General features: G+C 56.0%; 1 protein-coding gene across 1 annotated transcript in view; it reads left to right on the plus strand.

The window, feature by feature from the left end:
• Positions 1–979: 979 nt before the first annotated feature.
• The window catches only part of SPG7 (SPG7 matrix AAA peptidase subunit, paraplegin), a 32,329-nt gene continuing 12,258 nt past the window's right edge, over positions 980–21,050 (plus strand). The window contains exons 1-9 of the mRNA XM_077754197.1: positions 980–985; positions 2,647–2,749; positions 4,804–4,893; positions 11,792–12,033; positions 14,175–14,314; positions 15,135–15,237; positions 16,585–16,710; positions 17,012–17,174; positions 17,488–17,661. Of these exons, the coding sequence (XP_077610323.1) occupies positions 980–985; positions 2,647–2,749; positions 4,804–4,893; positions 11,792–12,033; positions 14,175–14,314; positions 15,135–15,237; positions 16,585–16,710; positions 17,012–17,174; positions 17,488–17,661 (1,147 nt within the window). The remainder of the gene's footprint in view (positions 986–2,646; positions 2,750–4,803; positions 4,894–11,791; positions 12,034–14,174; positions 14,315–15,134; positions 15,238–16,584; positions 16,711–17,011; positions 17,175–17,487; positions 17,662–21,050) is intronic.

Here is a 21,050-nt window from a genome sequence, read left to right on the forward strand (position 1 = left end):
CGCCCGGGCGCCCGCCACCCTCGCTGCTCGGAACGCGCGCCCCGCGGGCCCCTTTCAACCGCGGAGGGGGCCCCGCGGCCTGACCCCGGCCTCTCTGCCTCGAGGCTCCGCCCGGCCGCGGGCGGGGGCTGGGGTCCCACTCCCAGCCCCGCGTCGGGGGCCCGAGTCCGGGTCCGAGTCCCAGTCGCGGGTGAGGGTCGGGGTCTCCGCGCCCGTCCTTCGAGCGCGACTCNGCCCCTCCCCCTCCGCAGGCCCCCCGCGCCCTTGCCGGCCCCTGAGGCAGAGCGGTGCCTTCGGTGCAGGGGTGCGGGCGCTGCGGGAGGGCCCGGGCGGCCCTGGAAGAGGCTCCGCACAGGCCCCAGCTTGGATCTTTGTAGCCCTTATTTCCTGTATTGATATTTTCTGCCAGTTTGCTTGTCTTTCTGGCATCTTCTAATTGAATCCAGGGGGGCTGGCTGGCTCAGTCGGTGGTGAGGTACTCTTGATCAAGAGTTCGAGCCCTACATGGGGTGTAAAGATTACTTAAAAATAAGATTTTAAAGGAAATAGGTAAACAAATTGAATCTAGCAGAGAATTACTTCACAGTTGGCCCACGTGGGTCAGATCTCAGCGGGATGAGTTCCGGATAGCCCTGGGCTGTTGCTCGTAGTGGGCTAAGGTTTTGTGGGAGCAAAACACCTTGTAACTATTTTACTTTTTGTCTCGTAGCTTAACATGATATGGACTCACACTCCTGGAGTATTCCGTAGCCAAGACTGTTCCAGGCTTTGCTCAGGGTAACTCTTCATCCAGAAAACAAAGATCTTAAGTCCTGGTGCCTTTATGGCTGATTTTTTTTTTAACCCAATCCTCTTGGGAGTTCAGCCTTCACATTTTAGGTCATAAGGTATTATTATATTTTATCATAACTTGAGGATCAGTTTGATTTATAATTCTCTTCTAGATTACTGGCTGTCTTTCCTTAACCTGAGGGCAACAATGGATGTATTACACTTTTTTTTTTCTGGCCTTTTAGTTCCGTTGAAAAGGAAGATCATACTGTATTACCATCAGTCGGACCCTGTGCTTATTCTGCGAAAATAAGGGCTGAAGTAGGTGGTTCACACACTGAAATCTCAGCAGGTTACCTCACCAGTGGCTGTAGTAGTAGTAGAAAAGTTACCTGGTTTAACCAAACTGTTTGGGTCTGACTTTGAAGAATGACAGTTTTTGTTTTGTTTGCTGTATCTTTCAAGCTGATGTTAGTCCTTTGTTGGGTCCAGTCCACGTTGTGTGGCTACTTTTTTTTTTTAATGTTTTATTTCCAGGAGAGAGAGAGACAGCGTGAGCAGGGGAGGGTCAGAGAGAGAGGGAGTCACAGACTGAAACAGGCTCCAGGCTCTGAGCTGGCAGTCAGCACAGAGCCCGACATGGGGCTCGAACCCACGAACCGCGAGATCATGACCTAAGCGAAAGTCGGACACTTAACCGCCTCAGGCGCCCCGTGTGGCTACTTCTTAATGTGCCTGCTGCTTCTCAGTGAGCCAAGAATAGTGGTTTTAATTAAATGGGACAACAACTCCGTAGACTAGGAAGTTGCCTCCTCTTGCTAACAGGAGATTACGTGTTATGGGCTTGTTGCCAGAAAGCGTTGAGCACAGTATTACTTTTCTTGAAAGCGGCAGGGCAGGGACGGGTTAAGGGAGACTTTAAAAGCAAACGAAGAAACGGCCAGCAGAGAGAAAAAGTTAAGTTGTGTCATTGACCTTAGGGAAATGCGTATTCACATGGGAAAATGCTCATCCTGAGAACGGAACTTTGTTGTTGTTGTTGTTGTTTAATGTTTATTTAATTTTGAGAGGGAGAGAGAGGGCTGGAGAGAAAAGGAGACACAGAATTGTTTGTTTTGTTTTTTTATTGAGACAGAGAGAAACAGAGTGTGAGCAGGGGAGGGTCAGAGAGAGAGAGGGAGACACAGAATCCGAAGCAGCTCCAGGCTCTGAGCTGTCAGCACAGAGCCTGACCCAGGGCTTGAACCCACGAACCATGAGATGGTGATCTGAGCTGAAGTGGCCGCTTAACCAACTGAGCCACCAATGCGCCGCTGGGAGACACAGAATTGGAAGCAGGCTCCAGCTTCTGAGCTGTCAGCACAGAGCCCAACATGGGGCTTGAACTTACAAACCATGAGATCATGACCTGAGCTGAAATCAGCCGCCCTACCAATTGAGCCACCCAGGTGCCCCTGAGAGCAGAATTTTGAAAGGCCAGTAAGCTGCTGTAGAACCAGAAATGCTCTGTGTGGAACTGTTGTCTGGAGATGTCAGGATCAGGGGCCCTGTGCGCTCACAGCTCCCTTGTGTGTGTGCGTGCGTGCTCCTTTCCATGTGCTTTTGTAGGCTGTGACCCTTGAGCACAGAGGCGGCCGGCGCTTCCTGCCTGCCCCTTGGTATTTCTTGCACTCAGTCGCATCTCCCTTGATGTTTTGATGTTACGTTAAAACTTTGAAATAATGCTCAGGCCATTCATACTTCAAGGCAGTGTGAGCCCAATAAATGGATATTTGAGTTCCCAGAAGAGGTTTTGTGCGAGGAACCAGTCACAGTCACGCTGCAGTGGTGTGGCATGGAGTTGGTGACCATCCTCTGCCTTGTCTTTCTTTCCAGAGCTTGCACCTATGCCTGCTGACCCCTGCGTGGGACAGGTTCCCAGGACCGTTGTTGAAACAGCATCTGGTCCAGAATCCAGCCAGACTCTGGGAACTCTTAGGTGTGTATCTTCTGAAATATAGAATCGATAGGCAAATTCTGTGATGTTTGTAAATGTTAGGATATTGTTGCTAGTTTGACATTGTCAGAGAAACAAAATCACTCAGATGACTTTTGGCCTCATTTTTAAAAAAATTTTTTTACTTAAAAAATTTTTTAAATTTATTCATTTGTTTTTATTTTTCATTTTTAATGTTGATTTATTTTTGAGAAAGAGAGAGAGAGACAGAGCACAAGCAGGGGAGGGGCAGAGAGAAAAGGAGACGCAGAATCCAAAGCAGGCTCCAGGGTCTGAGCTGTCAGCAGAGCTTGATGTGGGGCTTGAACCCACAAAGTGCGAGATCATGACCTGAGCTGAAGTCAGACACTTAGCCGAATGAGCCTCAGGCCCCCCATTTTGGCTTCTAATTATTGTTGTTGTTGTTTTAATTGTTTGCTTATTTTGAGAGAGAGACGGAGAGGGAATCCCAAACAGGTTCTGAGCTGTCCGCCCAGAGCCCAACATGGGGCTTGATTTCATGACCCTGAGATCATGACCTGAGCCCTAATCAAGAGTTGGTCGAGTAACTGACTGACCCACCCAAGTGCCCCTTGGCTTCTATCTATTGTGAGCCCGTAGATGCTCTAAAGAACGGTTTACAAAAGGGAAGATTGGCTGAGGTCTAAACAAGCCACTTTTGCTTATTTCAGTGGTTTTTTTTTTTTTTAATTCTGGTGTATAGCAGTGATGAGGCTGCTTACCATGATTTTCATGTTCAGTAGCCAGCTGCAGGAACAGTTAGGAAGGCTCTTCAAAGGGGCGCCTGGGTGGCTCAGTCGGTTAAGCGTCCGACTTTGGCTCAGGTCATGATCTCACGGTTTGTGGGTTCCAGCCCCGCGTCGGGCTCTGTGCTGACAGCCAGCTCAGAGCCTGGAGCCTGTTTCAGATTGTGTCTCCCTCTCTCTCTCTGACCCTCCCCTGCTCATGCTGTCTCTCTCAGAAATAAATAAAACATTAAAAAATTAAAAAAAAAAAAAGGAAGGCTCTTCAAAGTGCATGTTTTATATCCAGAAGGTAACTAAAGACAGCTCAAAAGTCATTTATTCTTAAAATAGTTTGATCGTTCAATGAGACACCGTGACATCTTCGAGAGAGATCTTAGATCAGAGGCCTTAGGGCTTCAGGATTTACACCTGGGGTTTCACGCCCCACTCCATCCCGCCGGAACAGGGCAAGAGCGGAACATCCCAACCCCTCAGTTACATCAAACGGCTTGGTCCCCCATGTGGTCAGGGAGAGCCACTTAGCAGCAGTTCACACGCCTGTCTGCTTCCCCATCTGAATCTGCACACGCTTCACCCTCCTGGCAGCCTGACCCATTAGAAGGGCCGTCGAGGTCAGTCTTACTTGTGGTTCCGTGAACTTCATAAAGGAAGATCCATCTCGGTCATGGTTGTGAGGCTCTCTTTGCTCTCTTATTTATTTTTTTTAAACGTTTATTTACTTTTGAGAGACAGAGCATGAGCATGAGCAGGGGAGGGAGAAGGAGACACAGAATGTGAAACAGGCTCCAGGATCCGAGCTGTCAGCACAGAGCCCGATGCGGGGCTCGAACCCACAAACCACCAGATCATGACCTGAGCCAAAGTCAGACGCTTAACCGACTGAGTCACCCAGGCACCGCATTTCCCCTCTTAAACAGTAACGTAACTAGATGGCGGGCTGGACGGAGCCTTTTGTGCGAGGAGCGTTGTGTCCTGGGGCTGGGGGCCACTGCCGCACACATCGCAGCCCGTGTTGCTCGTCTGGTCAATTCATAGAAAGTGGCTGTGTGTGGTGAAGAAGCCGTTTCCTCAGTTTACACACAGGACTGTCTTCTTCCCTTGCTAATTGCAGTGACAAAGTCATTCCATAAGTTAAAGTAGCTTATTGGTCTGTGAGTAGCTGCTGAACTTCAGTCTCAGCACGCAGGTGCCAGGTGGCCTCTGTTTGGGTTTGGTTGTTGGAGAACCTGCTCTTCTCTGGAGTGTTCCCCTGTGGTGGCAGGTCTTAAACGCTGTCCCTGTTTCTTGCAGGTGGCACTTACTATTTTAACACCTCCAGGATGAGGCAGAAGACCAAGGACAGTAACAAGTCCGAGGGGAGGAGCCCTGAAGACGAGGAAGGTGTGTTTCTTCGGCCCTCGTAGGCAATGGCTGCCCTGGGTGCTGTCGCCCGTGTGTTCTGCCCTTGGCACAGGAAACCTGTCTCGGCCCAGGCACTGTGGCTCTTGCCCTGAGCAGCGCCCCCCCGCCCCGGTCTTTGACGTGATCACTGGATCTTTCCTGCGGGTCCTTGTAGAGAGAGACGCTTCCGTCCACACCGGTGTCCGCAGTGTCCGAAGGCAGGCAGCGTTACTATCCTCTGCGTAGGAACGGTGACTCCCGGCTCAGCCCTGAGCTCAGGAGTGCCAGGTTGGGAGGGAGGCACCAGGACACCTGGGCTGAGCCCCCCCCCCCCCCCCCCCCCCCGCCGGGGCGCCNGAATCTTGAGTCTCATCTCCCATGGAGTCAGGACTCTGATCAGGCCAAAGGATGAGGGAAGTAGAAAGGTCATTTTGAACTGAATTGACCTCTAAGGTAGAAGCTGGCTGCTTAGAGCTAATAATGGAAATTCTAACCCGTAAGAATGACAGCGCCCAGCACTGTACTAAGTGCTTTCTACATCTTCACAATTAATTCTCTCCTCATAACTAACCTGTTACTGTTCCCTTCTCATCCCCACGGGTGCCTGTCCCGTACGGAGTCGGGGGAGGGACACACGGGTAGAGAGGGGGGTGTCTTGTCGGGGTCTCCCATGTACTTAGATGCTGGTTTTTTGTTCTGCTTGTTTTATTTTGAAGTAATCTCTACACCCACCATGGGCCTCAAACTCACAAACCCTGAAATCGAGAGTCACGGTCTTCTGACTGAGCCAGGTGGCCCCCACCCTCAGGCTCTTGAGAGACGGCTGTTAACCCTGGAAACCACCTATGTGACCACTGCTTGGGTTCAGTTTAGACATTTCTCAGGTGTTTCTGGTCTCAGACTCTGCGTTGACCTCTTTGCAGCCTTTGTGGGGCATCTGTGTGGGCAGTGGCCCGTTTCTTTTGCCCAGAGAGCTCCCGGGGAGCCCATCGCTTCCTCGGCCTCTGAACTTGAAGATCTGTGTGTTCCCCACCGTGGGCTGCTAGGTCCATGTGTGTCCTTGACCTCAGAGGGACTCGGCATCGAGAAGTTTTCAGGAGTGGTGGGTGAGGGTTTGGCTCGGCAGAAAATCTGCAGGAGTGAAACACAAATGCTGGTGAGGCTGATAGTGGCAGCTGTTAAAATTGTTTTCTCCCCCAAAAACTAACGAGTTGGTCCAGTAATAGGTAGGCAGATCAGTGGAACAAAACAGAGAACCCAGTAGCAGAGCCGGGTTCGCGTAAGGGTTAGCGCGTGACTAGAGCGACGCTCCGGGCAGTAGCGGAAAGGGTGGATTCTGTCGGAAACGGTTTGGAACATTTGCTTCGTGACTTGGAGAGAGATGAAATCACATGTACCAAAATAAACTCTGGATGGATTAAATCGTTAAATCCAAACAGAACTATAAAAGAATTAGGGGGAAATATGGCTGAATACTGAAATGGGAAAGGCCTTTCTGAGTTAAAAACGAGGTGACAAGGAAGGAAGGTGTGCTGGGGAGAGACAGGTGGGGCCTGCGCGCCGCCCCACGGGTGGCGTGACTCCGGCAGGAGCGGCTGCGCCCTCGGCCTCCGCGCCAAACCACACGCTCACCGCGTCTGGTCACCGTCGCTGTGGCGCAGGGGACGGCAGCCACACGGTCTCCCCTGCCGTCTTCACGGCAGTGTTTACCTCGTGAACTTCAGCTTGATCGGTAGCGCGCTGTGAGGAAACGGGATGGAGTGCCTGTTGTTTTCGTTAGAGGATGATTATTTGTTTAGCCAGAAATGTGACTTTCTGGGAGAATCCGTGGCCCTTCCTGGCTGTCCCCCGTGGTGCTGCCCGGCTGCCGGTAAGCGCCCCCGATCAGGCCTCCCCCCTGCTGATGGGCTTCTGCTGAAAGAGCCAGCCGTCGTGGCGAGGCTCCCCGTCTGCACCAGCGGTGGGTGTGCGAACGTTCACCTGTGGGACCCCTGCACAGGACAGTCCCACGCGGGAGCGCGTGCCTGAGTAGCAGGGGCTGCGTCCTGTCCCCGCTGCCCACTCCCTCGGCGTCCCTGTTGGCCTGGTGTCCCCGCCGCCCGCTCCCTCGGCGTCGCCGTCGGCAGCTGCCCGGCAGACGGAAGCTGACTCTGTGGTACCACTAGGACCCGCGTGGACCCGCTGTAAGGAAAAGTTCAGTGAAAACAGCAGTTGCTGGAATTTGCGGACAGCTTTTGTGTTGGTGCTTCTTGGCCCTGAGGCGTGAGAACGGCCTGTGAGGTAGTATTCTCACCTCCTTCTGGGTTGGGATCGGTGCCAGGTGGTTGCTGGAAAGAACTGGAGCGTCACCGTGACCCCCCGAGCCGCCCGCCCCAGAGCTTGCGTTAGCCGTTCGTGGGCAGGAGGTCTTCAAGAAGGGCTCCTGGGGTGACACCCTGGGACAGCTCTGGCGGTGGTGGCCTTGAAACTCTGTCTTCCGGTGGCTGATTCAGGGCCCCCTGGAGGTGATGGACACCTGCCCTGGAAAGGAGTTTTGCCACCAGAGCCTCCCAGGGGGTCTGTCCTGGAGGCTGCTGTCCAGTGGGTGGACAGCCTGGTGGCCAGGAGGCAGCGGCATCCCCTGGGCGCCTGAGGACTCGGGCAGCGGGAGCGTGACGGGCCGCTCCCTACGCGCCTGTCACTGGCGTCAGGAGCCAAAGTCGACGCGCGAGCCAAGGGGAGAAGCACCGGCTGCCGTGCCCACAAGCGCACGGCGCCGCCGCGCCGCCAGCCGAGGGGCAGGAGGGTCTTCTGGGGACGGGAAATGTCTTTTGTGTCTAGAACGTTAAACTGCCATTTTCTGTTTAGAATCTCAGGATCAGATTTTGTCTCGTCTCCTATGCCTCAAAAATCTTACTTTTGTTGGTTTGAGAGACACGGAGAGCCTGCACACGTGGGGGAGGGGCACAGAGAGATTCCCAAGCGGGGTCCAGGCCGTCAGCGCGGAGCCCAACTTGGGGCTCAAGTTCATGACTAAGATCGTGACCTGAGCCGAAAACACGATCGGATGCTTACCCGACTGAGCCCCCCCAGGCGCCCCCGGAACCCTCTCTTAGCCAGTTCTCCAAGCGTCTCGTCTCCACATCTCCTCTGACTGTTTCCCTTTTGTCTTTCATGGACTGGCCCTCACGACTTCATACGTGGCCTGCGCTACAGGGAGGGGTTTGTTGGTTTTCAGAGATTTTCTTTTTAGTAATTTCATTTTTAGTAATTTCTACAGCCAGCATGGGGCTCGAACCCCAAGCCTGGATCAAGAGTTGCATGTTGCACCAACTAAGCCAGCATGCACCCCAGATACATGTGTTTTACGTTTGGTTTCCTTGGGCTGTGGTACGAGAAGCACACTTAGTGAGTTCTAGAAAGGCTAGTGAGTTCCGGAAAGGAAACATTTCTGTGGCTCTTGATACACTAGCCACGTAGCTTTCTTTACTCATCGGTCCCGCTCGACAGCGTGCGCATGCAGCCGGGTTCTACCTCGTCTTACATGGGAACGTACAAAGCACGTGTTTGCACACGCTTGTAACTGGGTGTTCTCTGCTGACACAGCCATCTCTCTCTTTCTGTGAGGTCCTGTCAGGGTGGGGCGTGCTGTGCCCATCTCGTTCGTGCCCGGGGAGCAGGACTCAGGTGATTTGAGCTCAGAAGCCAGAGCAGTTCTGTCAAGAAGCTCAGATGATTCTAACCTGCCTTCAGTGAACCGTTCTGAAGCTTCAGAGCGGTTGCCTCTGGGCTGGGACCTCCCGGTTCCTTTGCCTGGAGAGTCCTCTAGGCCTGGCCCAGATCCTTCTCCCTGAAACAGGCNGCGTCAAAACACCTGGCTGGTTTGTTTGAAAAGGGTTGGATTCTTGTGAACAAAGAGCCTAAATGCAAGGGTTTTTTTTTTTTCATTTGTTTATTTTTGAGAGAGAGCGTGTGCATCTTACCTAGGCACACATGTTATTGGGGGAGGGGCGGAGGTGGGGGGAACAGAGGATCCAAAGCGGGCTCTGCGCTAACCAGAGAGCCAGATGCAGGACTCGAACTTGCGAACTTAAAGATCTTTTGTCGACTGAGCCACCCAGACACCCTATTCAAGCTGTCTTTTGATTGATTTTAAATATTTATTTATTATTATTATTTTTAAATGTTTTATTTATTTCTGAGAGAGAGAGAGANATTTTAGAAATTATTGCAAAAAAGTGCAAAATTATCTTTTATTTAAAACCAAGCCATACCTGGGGCACCCAGCTGGCCCAGTTGGTGGAGCGTACGGCTCTTGATATCAGGGTTGTGAGTTTGAGTCCGACTTTGGGTATAGAGATTACTTACAAAAAAAAAAATTTTTTTTAAGTAAATAAATGAAACCAAGCCATATCTTTTAAAAATTCTATCCCATGGGGCGCCTGGGTGGCTTAGTCGGTTAAGTGTCCGACTTTCGCTTGGGTCATGATCTCACGGTTCGTGGGTTCGAGCCCCGCGTCGGGCTCTGTGCTGACTGCCAGCTCAGAGCCTGGAGCCTGTTTCAGAGTCTGTATCTCTCTCTCTCTCTGACCCTCCCCTGCTCATGCTGTCTCTCTGTCTCTCTCTCTCCTAGAAATAAATAAAAATAAAAAAATAAAAATAAAAATTCTATCCCTGTTTCACAGCCTGCAAACAGATGCATGTGAGTCATAGAATTGCTGCAAGCCCTTTTCCATGCGGGGCGTGATGGGAGTCCTAGGCAGAGCCACTAGGAAGGGCAGTGTTGCCATGTGGCCTGGGCCCAAATTTGTATGCACTTCCCGTGGACCTGTGCAGTGCAGCCAGCAGCTGGGAGCCTGTGATGGGCAGTAACTTCAGTGTCTGAGTTAGATCCTGCCAATCACACGAAGCTTCTGAGAGACATTCATCCTGCTGGCAAGTCTCACCCAGTTTGCCAAGTTTGGGGACTATCAATGTTATTAATTAGAAAACAAGATGGGAATTAAATAAACCAATTAAGGGGCGCCTGGGTGGCTCAGTCGGTTAAGTGTCCGACTTCGGCTCAGGTCATGATCTCACGGTTCGTGGGTTTGAGCCCCGCATCAGGCTCTGTGCTGACAGCTAGCTCAGAGCCTGGAGCCTGCTTCTAATTCTGTGTCTCCCTCTGTCTCTCCCTGCTCACGCTGTCTCTATCTCTCTCTCAAAAATAAATGTTAAAAATTTAAAATAAAATAAATAGGCCAATTAAGTAGAAGATTAAACTAAAATACATGGTCTCTAATTACCCACTCACCCGACAACATAGATCTCTTTTCCAGAATAACTGGTACCTTAATTCAGTTGCCCATTGTGACTGTGAGCTTTAAATATTGGATATGCTGTTATAGTCTGTTCCTTTTTTGTTTTGAGAGAGAAAGCATGCGTGTGCACAAGCAGGGGACGGGGAGAGAGAGAATCCCAAGTAGGCTCCTCACTGTCAGCACAGAGCCTCATGCAGGGCTCCAGCCCATGAGATCATGAGGTCATGACCTGAGTCCAAATCAAGAGTCAGATGTTTAACCCACTGAGCCCCCAGGCACCCCTGTTCTAGTCCACTCTGCGAGAACATCTAAAATGCGCTTTCGTGTTTTCAAAATGATTGCGGACACAGCCTTCTCCCTAAGCTTCTTTTTGTATGTTGAAGCTGACTTAAAATGCCCTTCAGCTCCTCTAAACTTCTGTCGGAGAGGAGGTGCGTGTGTGGACGGCTCCGGCGCCAGGGGTGCGGGGAAGCGGGCCGACACTGAGCTCTGGCTGCGCTCTGGTCCTTGCAGAGATGGGCTGAGCCCTGTGTGCTGGGTCCCGTCTGCTCTTCCCCCAAGTACATGCTCGTGCTTGTGCAGGAAGGAGAAGTCAATGGTGGAAACTGGTTGCTGACATAGGTCAGGGCCGTGGGGGGAGGGGGCCAGAACCGGTGGAGGGCTGTGCATGCACACCCCAGAAGGCATCGTTAATGACGGGCCTGGTTAAAGTCTGGGGGGAGTGTCGGGACGCTGGGCCACGCCGCACGGTAGCCCGGGCTTCCTGGTGTGTAAACCAAGGCGCCAGATCCTTCTGAGGACGGGGCTGGGTGGCTATGAGATGACAGCATCGAGTAAATGAGATGCGAACCTAGGGGAGGGTTTATCTGACTGGCTGTTTTCGGAGGAGGATGGTGGCCTGGCCCCTGGTGGCTGCAAGTGGGACTCTCCCCTCTGCGCCTGGGCCTGAGGGAAGCAGCTTCTGAACGTCCTTCCGGCCTCCTGGTCCACTTACTCGTCCCTCCTGCTGGGCGCTGCTCCCCCGAGTGCTCCGCGCCGCTGCGCACCGCCACTCAGGCCACCTTATCTCCCGGGGTTTCTGCGCACCCCAAGGGCAGGGGCCGAGTCTCGAGTCTTTCTCTCACCCCCTAGGCACGGGCATGATGCAGTCCACGTTCTGAGTCGGGGGTCAGTAACCAAGTGATGTGATTTGGGGGAAGTTACCTGATGGCTTAGGTACAGGGCTGGTCTTTGGGGACATTCTTGAGTTAAGTGGACCCCACCATATGTCCACAGACCAAACTTTTTAAACATGTGGCCGTGGGGGAGGGGAGGGCAGGTGTTCGGTGGTGCTTAATGACTTGCACGTGTGCACACCCGCTGTTAGTGGCCATGCGGAGTCGGGGGTCGGCCGCACTCCCGGTGCAGAGCTGACTGTGGACATGCGGTGCATGCTGGGCCCGGCAGGTTTTCCACGGTAAAACGGGTTTTGTGCTCCATGCGGACGGTGAATGGGGTGCTGGTGGCCTCGGACAGTGTGTGAGTGGTATCTGTCTCGCGTCACGTGGCTGAAAACAGGCCCCACCTGCGGCCGTTGTCTGATGCTACCCCCCCCCCCCCCCCCGGTGCCCCGCCTGCAGAGGAGCGGAGACGCAAGGAGAGAGAGGACCAGATGTACCGCGAGCGGCTGCGCACCTTGTTTGTCATCGCCGTGGTCATGAGCCTGCTGAACGCGCTCAGCACCAGCGGGGGCAACATTTCCTGGAACGACTTTGTCCACGAGATGCTGGCCAAGGGCGAGGTGCAGCGGGTCCAGGTGGTGCCCGAGAGCGACGTGGTGGAAGTCTATCTGCACCCCGGGGCCGTGGTGTTCGGGCGGCCGGTGAGTGAGGGCGGCTCCCCACGCCCTGAGCTCCCCTGGGTCAACTGGGGAGGGAGCTGGGGGCCGGGAGCTGCGGGTGGACCGTGTGCCGAGAGGAGGGGAGGGACCGTGAGCGCTGAGGGAGCCAGCGCTCACTCCGTGGCTCTGGCGCAGCGGCAGGTTAGCACGTGCGGCAGCTTTGGCGGGTGCTGGTGAGTTGAGGTGCTGGGGGTGTTGAGGGGATTCCCTGGGGGCCGGGGGCAGGAAGCTACCCGCACCGTGAGGCTGGCTGAGAGGTGGGGGGGCAGGGGCTGCCCCTTGGACAGGAGGGAAGAAGGAGCAAGCAGGGTCTGCTCAGTCCCCCTCACGTGCCCCTAAGAGAGAGGAGGTGTCAGGAGGGCGGGGTTTGGTCCCAGGGAGAGCACTGGGCCCGGCAGCCGCCTGTAGAAACCCCCAGTAGGAGAAGGAACCACCGTCCAGTCCCTGCCTCTGCTCCCTCCCCTCCCCCCATAACCAGAACGCTGGCGGGCCAGGGACAGGTGGCCACACGGGGCTATTTTCCACAGCACTTTCTCTGATCCTGTTTGCTGGTCATCTCTATACTTTTTTTTTTTTTAATGTTTTATTTATTTTTAGGAGAGAGAGAGAGAGACAGCATGAGCAGGGGAGGGTCAGAGAGAGAGGGAGTCACAGAGTCTGAAACAGCCTCCGGGCTCTGAGCTGGCAGTCAGCACAGAGCCCGACGCGGGGCTCGAACCCACGAACCGCGAGATCATGACCCAAGCGAAAGTCGGACGCTTAACCGACTAAGCCACCCAGGCGCCCCTGGTCATCTCTATACTATGTTCAGAGCTGTTTTAAACGTTTAATCCACGGTCCTATCAAGGATCATGAATTGAATTTAATTGTCTTGTTTCTTTTTTCTCCTTCCCACTTTTTTGTCAGAGGTTAGGACAGTGGGGAAAGTAGACCAGGCCAGATGCTAGGAGACAGGCATTCAGTGTGGACTCGGTGTGCCCACGAGGGCACAAGTTTAGTTGTGGGCGTAGGACTCTGTCTCTTAGCACAGCACCCTGGGCCCGGCTCGGGTTCTAGATGGAGCTGAGCACCAGGCACCTATGCACAGCTGCTCTCCAGTTTACACGAGCTTGTGATTTAGTTAGAGCACAGGCTCCTCCCGGCCCTGAGTACTCTGTGACCTGGGCGGCCTCGCAGGAGCGAGTGGATCGTCCAGGGCCAAGTGGTCAGAGAGAGGATGGGGGAGTTGAATTGGTTTCTGGAGTCATACGCTTTGCTCTTGGCTTCTGGAATTGATAGAAGGACATTGCTACGTGTCTCCGTTCTGTTTCCACGGCCAGGCCGGGTGAGTGAGTGACGGAGGCATGAAGTCCACATCGGACGTCTGGATCTGTGGGGTTGGTCCCACACGGACTGTGATCGGGGTGTTGTGGCTGGTGGTGTCCCCGTCTGCTCCCCTGTGGCCTTGTGACCCCATGACATGGAGTCTTGTGGGCCACTCACGTCACAAGGAATCTTCGGAGGCTCTTAGAGCCGGGGGGGACGTCTGGCTGCTCCATGTAGATTTGAAGAGTGTGTTTAGAAGCTGAGCTTGGAACGGCTTAATTCTAGAAAGCATTTGGGCCAGGCCCTCAGGAGAATGGGGAGGAGGACTGGCAGGACACGGTCTAGGCGCGGGCGGCTCACAGAGAAGGCCTTTGGAGTCCCAGTGCGGTGGCTCCTCTCAGTGAAGCCTGTCCTGGAGGCGGCGGTGACGTCATGCCAGGACGCTCCACCTGCTCACTCTCGCGGAGCCTCTATCCAGGGAAGGTTCCTGAGGGCCCAAAAACCCACTTAGCTGATTTCTGGTTCAGCCTGTGCCCTCGCCTTCGACCTGCCTGCACCGCAGCAGGCAGCTGCGCTGCTGCGTGTGTCTGTGCTTGCACGCACAGCTGAGGCTCGGGGGGCGAGGGGGAGCGTACGTGTGAAGCACACTCTCCATCTTCTTAAAGCAGAGAAAGCACACATATTGAAGTTTTGTTGGGATTGTGACACGGAAGTAGTTTGTGACCCGCAGACGAAAGCTTGTGCTCCTGGAGCCTGCAGTGTCCGGGGTCGTCCCGCCGGCCCGTGTGTCACTCGCGGCCTCTGCTCTCTGCCCCCAGCGGCTGGCCTTGATGTACCGGATGCAGGTGGCAAACATCGACAGATTCGAGGAGAAGCTGCGAGCTGCCGAAGACGCGCTGAACATTGAAGGCCAGGACCGGATCCCGGTCTCCTATAAGCGGACGGGGTTCTTTGGAAAGTACGTTGGTCATTGGTCGGGCTCCTGTGCTAAACCGGGCTTGGCTCTGTCACCTGCTGATGAAGCACGCACACCGGAAAGCGGCCGGCACGAGGCAGGCCCCGTGTGGGAGGGCGAGTCAGGGACCACACGTGGGGAGGGTGTCCACGGGCACCTTCCGTGGTTGCTGTGGCTTTTCTTGATCCAGTACGTTGTGGGGTTGTTGTCTTCTGCAGACAGGAGATGGGATAGAAAGCGGAGAAGCAGGGCGTCCGGTAGAAATGCCTGCTTCCGTGTGGTGGGCGGGGACGGGGACCGCCTGACTCCGAGGGAGCACACTAGCTCACAGAGTCATGGGCGTCCAGGCACCCGGGACCCACAGTGGCTGGAGCGTGTGTGCAGGGAGGCTCACTGCTGACTCACGCGCGTGCCGACGGCCGGAGATCCTGTGCGGTGGCGGGTCTCCCTGCAGGCGCGGGGCCCCGGGCGGGTGGGCACCCTGCTCTGCGTACACTCCCTTACCAACCAAGATTGATGGCCTACGAGATACACCAAACGTGAAAGTTGTTGCTGGGCACTAGCAGTAGGCTGGAGGCGGCAGGGTGAGCACGTGGTGTCCCCATCTGGGCTTTGCGCCGCGGACACAGCTTCCATCTGCCCGTCTGGGGGAAGGTCACGAAGAGCAGAGATGGAGAAGGAAACGCATTTTCACAACCACTCGCTCTGCATGTTGGTCTCAGAGTGGGGGTTGCTCTTCCCGTCTCCGAAGTGTCTGTGGCCCTGGACTCGGGGAGGCATGTCCGTGGGCTGCCCGCCCCTGACTGACCCTGTCTCCCGCTAGTGCCCTCTACGCCCTGGGGATGACCGCAGTGGGCCTGGCCATCCTGTGGTACGTGTTCCGACTGGCTGGGATGACGGGAAGGGAAGGAGGACTCAGTGCCTTTGTAAGTTGTGCCGCCCCCGCCCAGCCTGCGGTGCTGGGGTTCGTGTGTGTGTGTGTGTGTGTGTGTGTGTTTGCTGTGTGCGGTTCCTCGCGGGGTAGCAGAGCCAAGCAGGAGCACAGGCCAGCGTGTTCCGCAGGGTTTCTTAGCCTGCACTGCCCCGTCCTCCGGGTTCTCCCGCCGGCGAAGGTCCCAGAGCTGTTTCAAGGCTGGTGACTGAGCCAGACAGCTGCCCAAACCTTCATGTACTTTTTTAGAATTTTATTTTAAAGTTTTTTTTATTTAGTCTGAGAGAGAGAGGCAGGCAGGCTCCACGCTTTCAGCACAGAGCCCAATGTGGGGCTCGAACCCACGAACCGTGAGATCATGACCTGAGCCAAAGTCGGACACTTAACCAGCTGAGCCACCCAGGCGCCCCCTCTAAATACATTCTCCTGGGGCACCTGCCTGGCTCAGTTTGAGGAGCATGTGATGCTTGATCTTGGGGTCTTGAGTTTGAGCCCCAGGTTGGATATAGATGACTTAAAACACTCACACGCACATACCCACACAACCTCCTACTGTGGCAGCCTTCATTGTAAGGCGAGCCCTCCCTGGCAGGGAGCACGTGGCCGGTGACCCATCAGCAGAAGAGCTGGGGAGGGGCCCAGAGCCAGGCCGGAGCAAGTCTGCAGAGAGCACCCCCACCCCCTCCCTGAGAACCGAGACCAAGAGTGTGTTCCTGTAGCTACAGACTTGCACTTGTAATGGCGTCTCATCATGGGTTTATGGCGTATTGTACTCAGCTGGCTTCCCCGTTCTTGGGTATTTAGGGCTTTTTATTTTTATTGTATTTAAATGACATGTCGAATTAAATTTTCACGTACCGTGATAACTTCAGTGCACGTGTCTTTTGAGCGCCTGAGTGACTGCCTCGTGCCCCTCCTGGGGCAGACCTGAGCCCAAGCTCGCGCCGAGATGCACGCCCCTCACTTAGGGCTTTGTCTTGCCTGAAATTTCCCAGTCAACATTTCTGCCAAACTTTTCTAGAGCTCAGTGTTCCCACATTGCTTTTATAACCAGAATATTACACAGTAGTGGGGAAAATCACGTAGAAAAACACAGTTTATGTGTAGAAGACATAGATAAATTGCCTTGTTCGGGTGGGGGGTGGTTTTATCTTTTTTTTTGTAAGGCAAACTATGAAATAATAGGTAACTTTCTTACCGCTCCTGATGCACGAGCACCACTTCCCTTTGTAGGGCTGAAGGAGCGGAGGGGTGTGGGCCAACAGGAGGGGGCCCTGGGGTGCACACCTTGCCAGTTGTGCTGGGAGCGCACAGCACCCTGCCCTTCATTCTTTCTGCCCAGAATCAGCTGAAGATGGCTCGTTTCACGATTGTGGACGGCAAGACGGGGAAAGGTGTCAGCTTCAAAGATGTAGCAGGAATGCATGAAGCCAAACTGGAAGTCAAAGAGTTTGTGGATTATCTGAAGGTAGGTGTGCGTGCGGAGAGCAGGGGCAGACGTGAGAGCCGGAGGGAAGAGCGAAGGAGCCAGGCGCCGTGTCCTGGTGGTGAACAGCTGTGCAGGCCGAGTGCAGCTTTCAGCCGGTGGAAGGGCCGAGAGCCCACTTCTGCCCACAGCGTCAGCCGTCTGGGACACTGGCTCGGGGCCCGAGCACCTACTTGCGCCCGAACCGCGTGACCCGTGGCTGGTTCGTGGTGGCGCGTGAGCCCGTCTCCCTGCGCGTCTGGAGCCCCTGTGGCCAGCGCTGCATCGTCTGCTGCTTTTCCAGAGCCCAGAGCGCTTCCTTCAGCTTGGTGCCAAAGTCCCAAAGGGCGCGCTGCTGCTCGGGCCCCCCGGCTGTGGGAAGACGCTTCTGGCCAAGGCGGTGGCGACAGAGGCCCGGGTGCCCTTCTTGGCAATGGCCGGCCCGGAGTTCGTGGAGGTCATTGGAGGTTGGTGTTGCCTGGGGGGCTGCGGACAGGCCTGCCTGACCATTTGTGTGGGACGGCTCTGCCGTCACACATTCCTCCTCAGGCGGCGGCCGGGGAACTGGGGGACAGAGAGGCAAACAGGAAGCCTGTGCCGCTGGGAACGTTGCTTGGGTGGAGAATTGCTGGGTGTTCTCTGCAGCCGCCTCCACGCGCGGCACCACCGGGGACTCTCCTGAGGCTTCGTCATCCCCCGCGGGCAGGTCTGGCCCCTGGCGCGTGAGCTGGGCTCCTCTCCCGTCACCTCTTCCCCTCCTGGTCCTCTGTGTCCCCTTAGGCCTCGGTGCCGCCCGCGTGCGGAGCCTCTTCAAGGAAGCGCGGGCCCGGGCGCCCTGCATCGTGTACATTGACGAGATTGACGCCGTGGGCAAGAAGCGCTCCACCGCCGTGTCCGGCTTCTCCAACACGGAGGAGGAGCAGACGCTCAACCAGCTCCTGGTGGAGATGGACGGTGGGTGCCGCGCCAGCGCAGGAGGGCTCTCCCCCTCCCGAGGTCTACTTCCTAGCTGGACCGTGTGGCCCACGTGTATCGTTTCGGAACTTGGGCTGACGCTCACGGGCACGGTCTGTGTCCCTCTGCTGTGGCACCTGCCGCAGGTGAGGGTGCCGTCGGCACGTTCCTTAGTAGGTGGTATGGAGACGAGGCCTCTCGCAGAGCTGTTTGTCTCTTCACCGCACTCAGGAAACACGGGTTTTAACTTTGAAAAGTCAAGGTAATAGTAGAAGAGAAAGGAAAACCCTGGGAATGCAGAGGGCAGAGCAGGTCAGTGTAAACCCAGGTGCTGGTGTCGTCTGCGCTCCGCTGCCCGATGCAGTAAGGGCGTCACGAGGCACGCGGCCGCCTCAGTTGGAGGAGCGTATGACTCCTGAGTGACGTGGAATTGTTTTCCTTTTCGTTTACTTTTGTAAGATTTTTTTTTCTTAAAAAAAAAATTTTTTTAACGTTTTATTTTAGAGAGAGAGAGAGACCGTGTGAGCAGGGGCGGGGCAGAGAGAGAGGGAGACACAGAATCCAAGGACAGGCTCCAGACTCTGAGCTGTCAGCACAGAGCCCGACGCGGGGCTCGAACCCACGAACCGTGAGATCATGACCTGAGCCGAAGTCGGACGCTTAACCGACTGAGCCCCCAGGCGCCCCAGATTTTTTTTTTCTTGGATAGATGTGGTATGATTATTTTATTTTTGTTTTTATTTATGTTTTCTATAAAGATTTTAACTTAAGCAGCCCCCACACGCTGCCCCCTCTGACTCGGCCCAGGAGGCCCTCCTTCTTGTCCTGGGTTTTGCACTTGAAGCCTGAGAGCACACTTTGGAGCAGACTTGAGCCTCCAGGAAGCACCTACCAAGTGGCGTCTTCCTCTGAGCCAGCCTTCTCTGTGCTGCCATGAATAGGGCTGCTTCCGCCCAGCCTCCGTGTGCCCCAGCAGCCCTGACTGAAGGCCGTTGTTGGGCTGGGCCGGCAGCAAACAGGGCCTTCTGTGTGCAGCCACCGCCGGCGTTCTTAGCCCCTCAGCTGTGTCTGAGGGGGTCTCTGTCAGTCCTCGGGGAGCAGCAGGCCTCCCTCATCAAAGTGCAGGGCACGGAGCAGACACTGTGCCGGTCGTGGGAAAAGCTCACCGGGAGGGGAGCCCCCCGCCCCCACTCACAGGTCGGGGAGAGGTGGCCCTGCCCGGGACGGCCCCTGCGGGGAGCGTGCAGGACCCGTTTCCGGTGTTTACGGCGGATCCGTGGAAAGAGGCCTTTGCACGAGTGCCCCTTCCGACGGGCGCCTTCACCCGAGCTTCTGTGTTAGCAGGAGTGTGCGGGGCCATCGGAAAGTCCCAGCTACCGTCCACATGGCTTTTTCCATTTAATTTCGTTTGTTTTGAGAAAGTGTGAGTTGGGGAGGAGCAGAGAGAGGCAGGAGGGAGTATCGCAGCCAGGCTCCACATTGAGTGCAGAGCCCGGCGCGGGGCTTGAACTCCCGAACCCCGAGATCATGACCCGAGCTGAAGCCAGGTGCTTCACCCCCTGGGCCGCCCAGGCCCCCTTTGTGCCTGTGGACGTGCACTTGCTCCTTCCTCCTGTGACGTGTGCTCAGCGGCCTGCGTGGCGTCCGGGCTCCCCGGCCCGCGGTGTTCTCTGAGGGTCTGCGCCTCTGCCGCGCTGCACGGCCCTCACAGGAGGGAGTCGTGCAGGGAGGGGGGGTGGCTTCTGGCACCGTGTCCCCCTCGACCGAAGGGGCTGCGGCTAGCGTGCTTTCTTTGCTCTCGCGTGTGTGTTTTCGAATGCGCTTGTCTGCACCTGCAAACCTCCTGCCGAGAGTCCGGTGCAACGCAGTCCCTGGGGCAGCGGCGGCTGCGGGCGAGGGCGCAGGAGCCCAGACACCCGCGTTTGAGTAGTGCAGCCGGAAACGTGAGCTGCTGGCACCCCCGCGCCCACCGCAGAGCGCCGTCCGCCTGTGTGCGGTAGCCAGAACCCGGGAGCTCCCTGCCCGCAGCTTTAAACCGGGCGTGCGCGCCCCTGTCGTGGTTGCCGTGGAGGAAAGGGAGGAAACTCACTCCTTACACGCGGCTTTCTGGACGACCTCGAGGGAATCGTGCCGCGTGACAAAGGCCTCCAGTGCCTGCAGGCTGTGTGGTGACACGTACACAAGACTGTCAGAATCACAGACCCCTAGAGACGAGAACAGACTGGGGGCGGGGGTGACCGGGGAGGCCTGCGGGTGGCGGGGACGCCGGGAGAGGCGGTCTCGGGGGTCCGCGTGCAGTGGACCCACGGAGAAGAAAGCGCGCGGGCGAGGAGGCTCGTGCCCTCACGCTGCTCCCTGGTTCTGAGCGCCCCTCGGAAGGACCCCCCTGTGCCAAGTTGCACCTTGCTGTGTATCTGTAACTACGTCAAAACACAAAGTTTCTAGAAGAGTCTGTCCAGCCCCGGAGGGCTGTACCCTCATGTGACTGTGATGACCCTGGTGGCGCAGGGCACCTGGCTTCGTGGGGAGGTGGACGGAGCTGAGATCCGCCGGCAGAGCTCTGCCCACTCCGGCCGCTGTGTGCACCCCTGCCCACCGCCGCCCTTCCGCAGCCATCGCTCCCACCTTCGTCCCACGTGACTGCGGAGCTCCGTGTCCAGAGCCTCGGCCCACGGAAGGAGGACGCTCCGGGAGTCCTGGCTGCCCCTCCCGCCACGCAGCCTCTTGTTTTCCGTGTCAGAGTCTGACCTCTCCTAAGACCACGGCGCAGGCAGACGGAGCACGGGGTGGACGCGCCGCACATGCTGGCTGGTGCTGGCTTGTTTCCGGGTGCACGTCAGAAGTCACGGCTGTGCGCTGTACTCTCCCCCGGCACGCACACCCTCCCCCAGCACACACACCCTCCCCCGGCACGCACACCCTCCCCTGGCACATACACGTCAAGTAAGCATCCGGGCTTCTGGCCTTCCATGGGGATTGCGCACAGGCAGAGCTCCCGGCGATGTCCTTGGGAAGTGGGTGTGGTTCGGGCGTCCTGGTGGCTGCTTCTCAGTGACTCGGGTCAGTTCCTTGGTGAGGTGGATCCCTGGCGAGTGTGCTCGGCCAGGCCCTTCGCTGCTGTCATGGGGAGTGGAGTCGGTGACAATCTGCTGGGAGGTGGCAGTGCCACACGCTCTCCGGGCGTAATTCTGTAGCCTTTCTTTTAAATTTCACTTAAGACTTTACAGATAGTTGGGGCGCCTGGGTGGCTTAGTCGGTTAAGCGTCCGACTTTCGCTTAGGTCATGATCTCGCGGTTCGTGGGTTCGAGCCCCGTGTCGGGCTCTGTGCTGACTGCCAGCTCAGAGCCTGGAGCCTGTTTCAGTCTGTGACTCCCTCTCTCTCTGACCC

Source organism: Crocuta crocuta, unplaced genomic scaffold, assembly GCF_008692635.1.
Source record: "Crocuta crocuta isolate KB4526 unplaced genomic scaffold, BGI_CrCroc_1.0 scaffold61, whole genome shotgun sequence".
In the NCBI taxonomy this organism is placed as follows: Eukaryota; Metazoa; Chordata; class Mammalia; order Carnivora; family Hyaenidae; genus Crocuta; species Crocuta crocuta.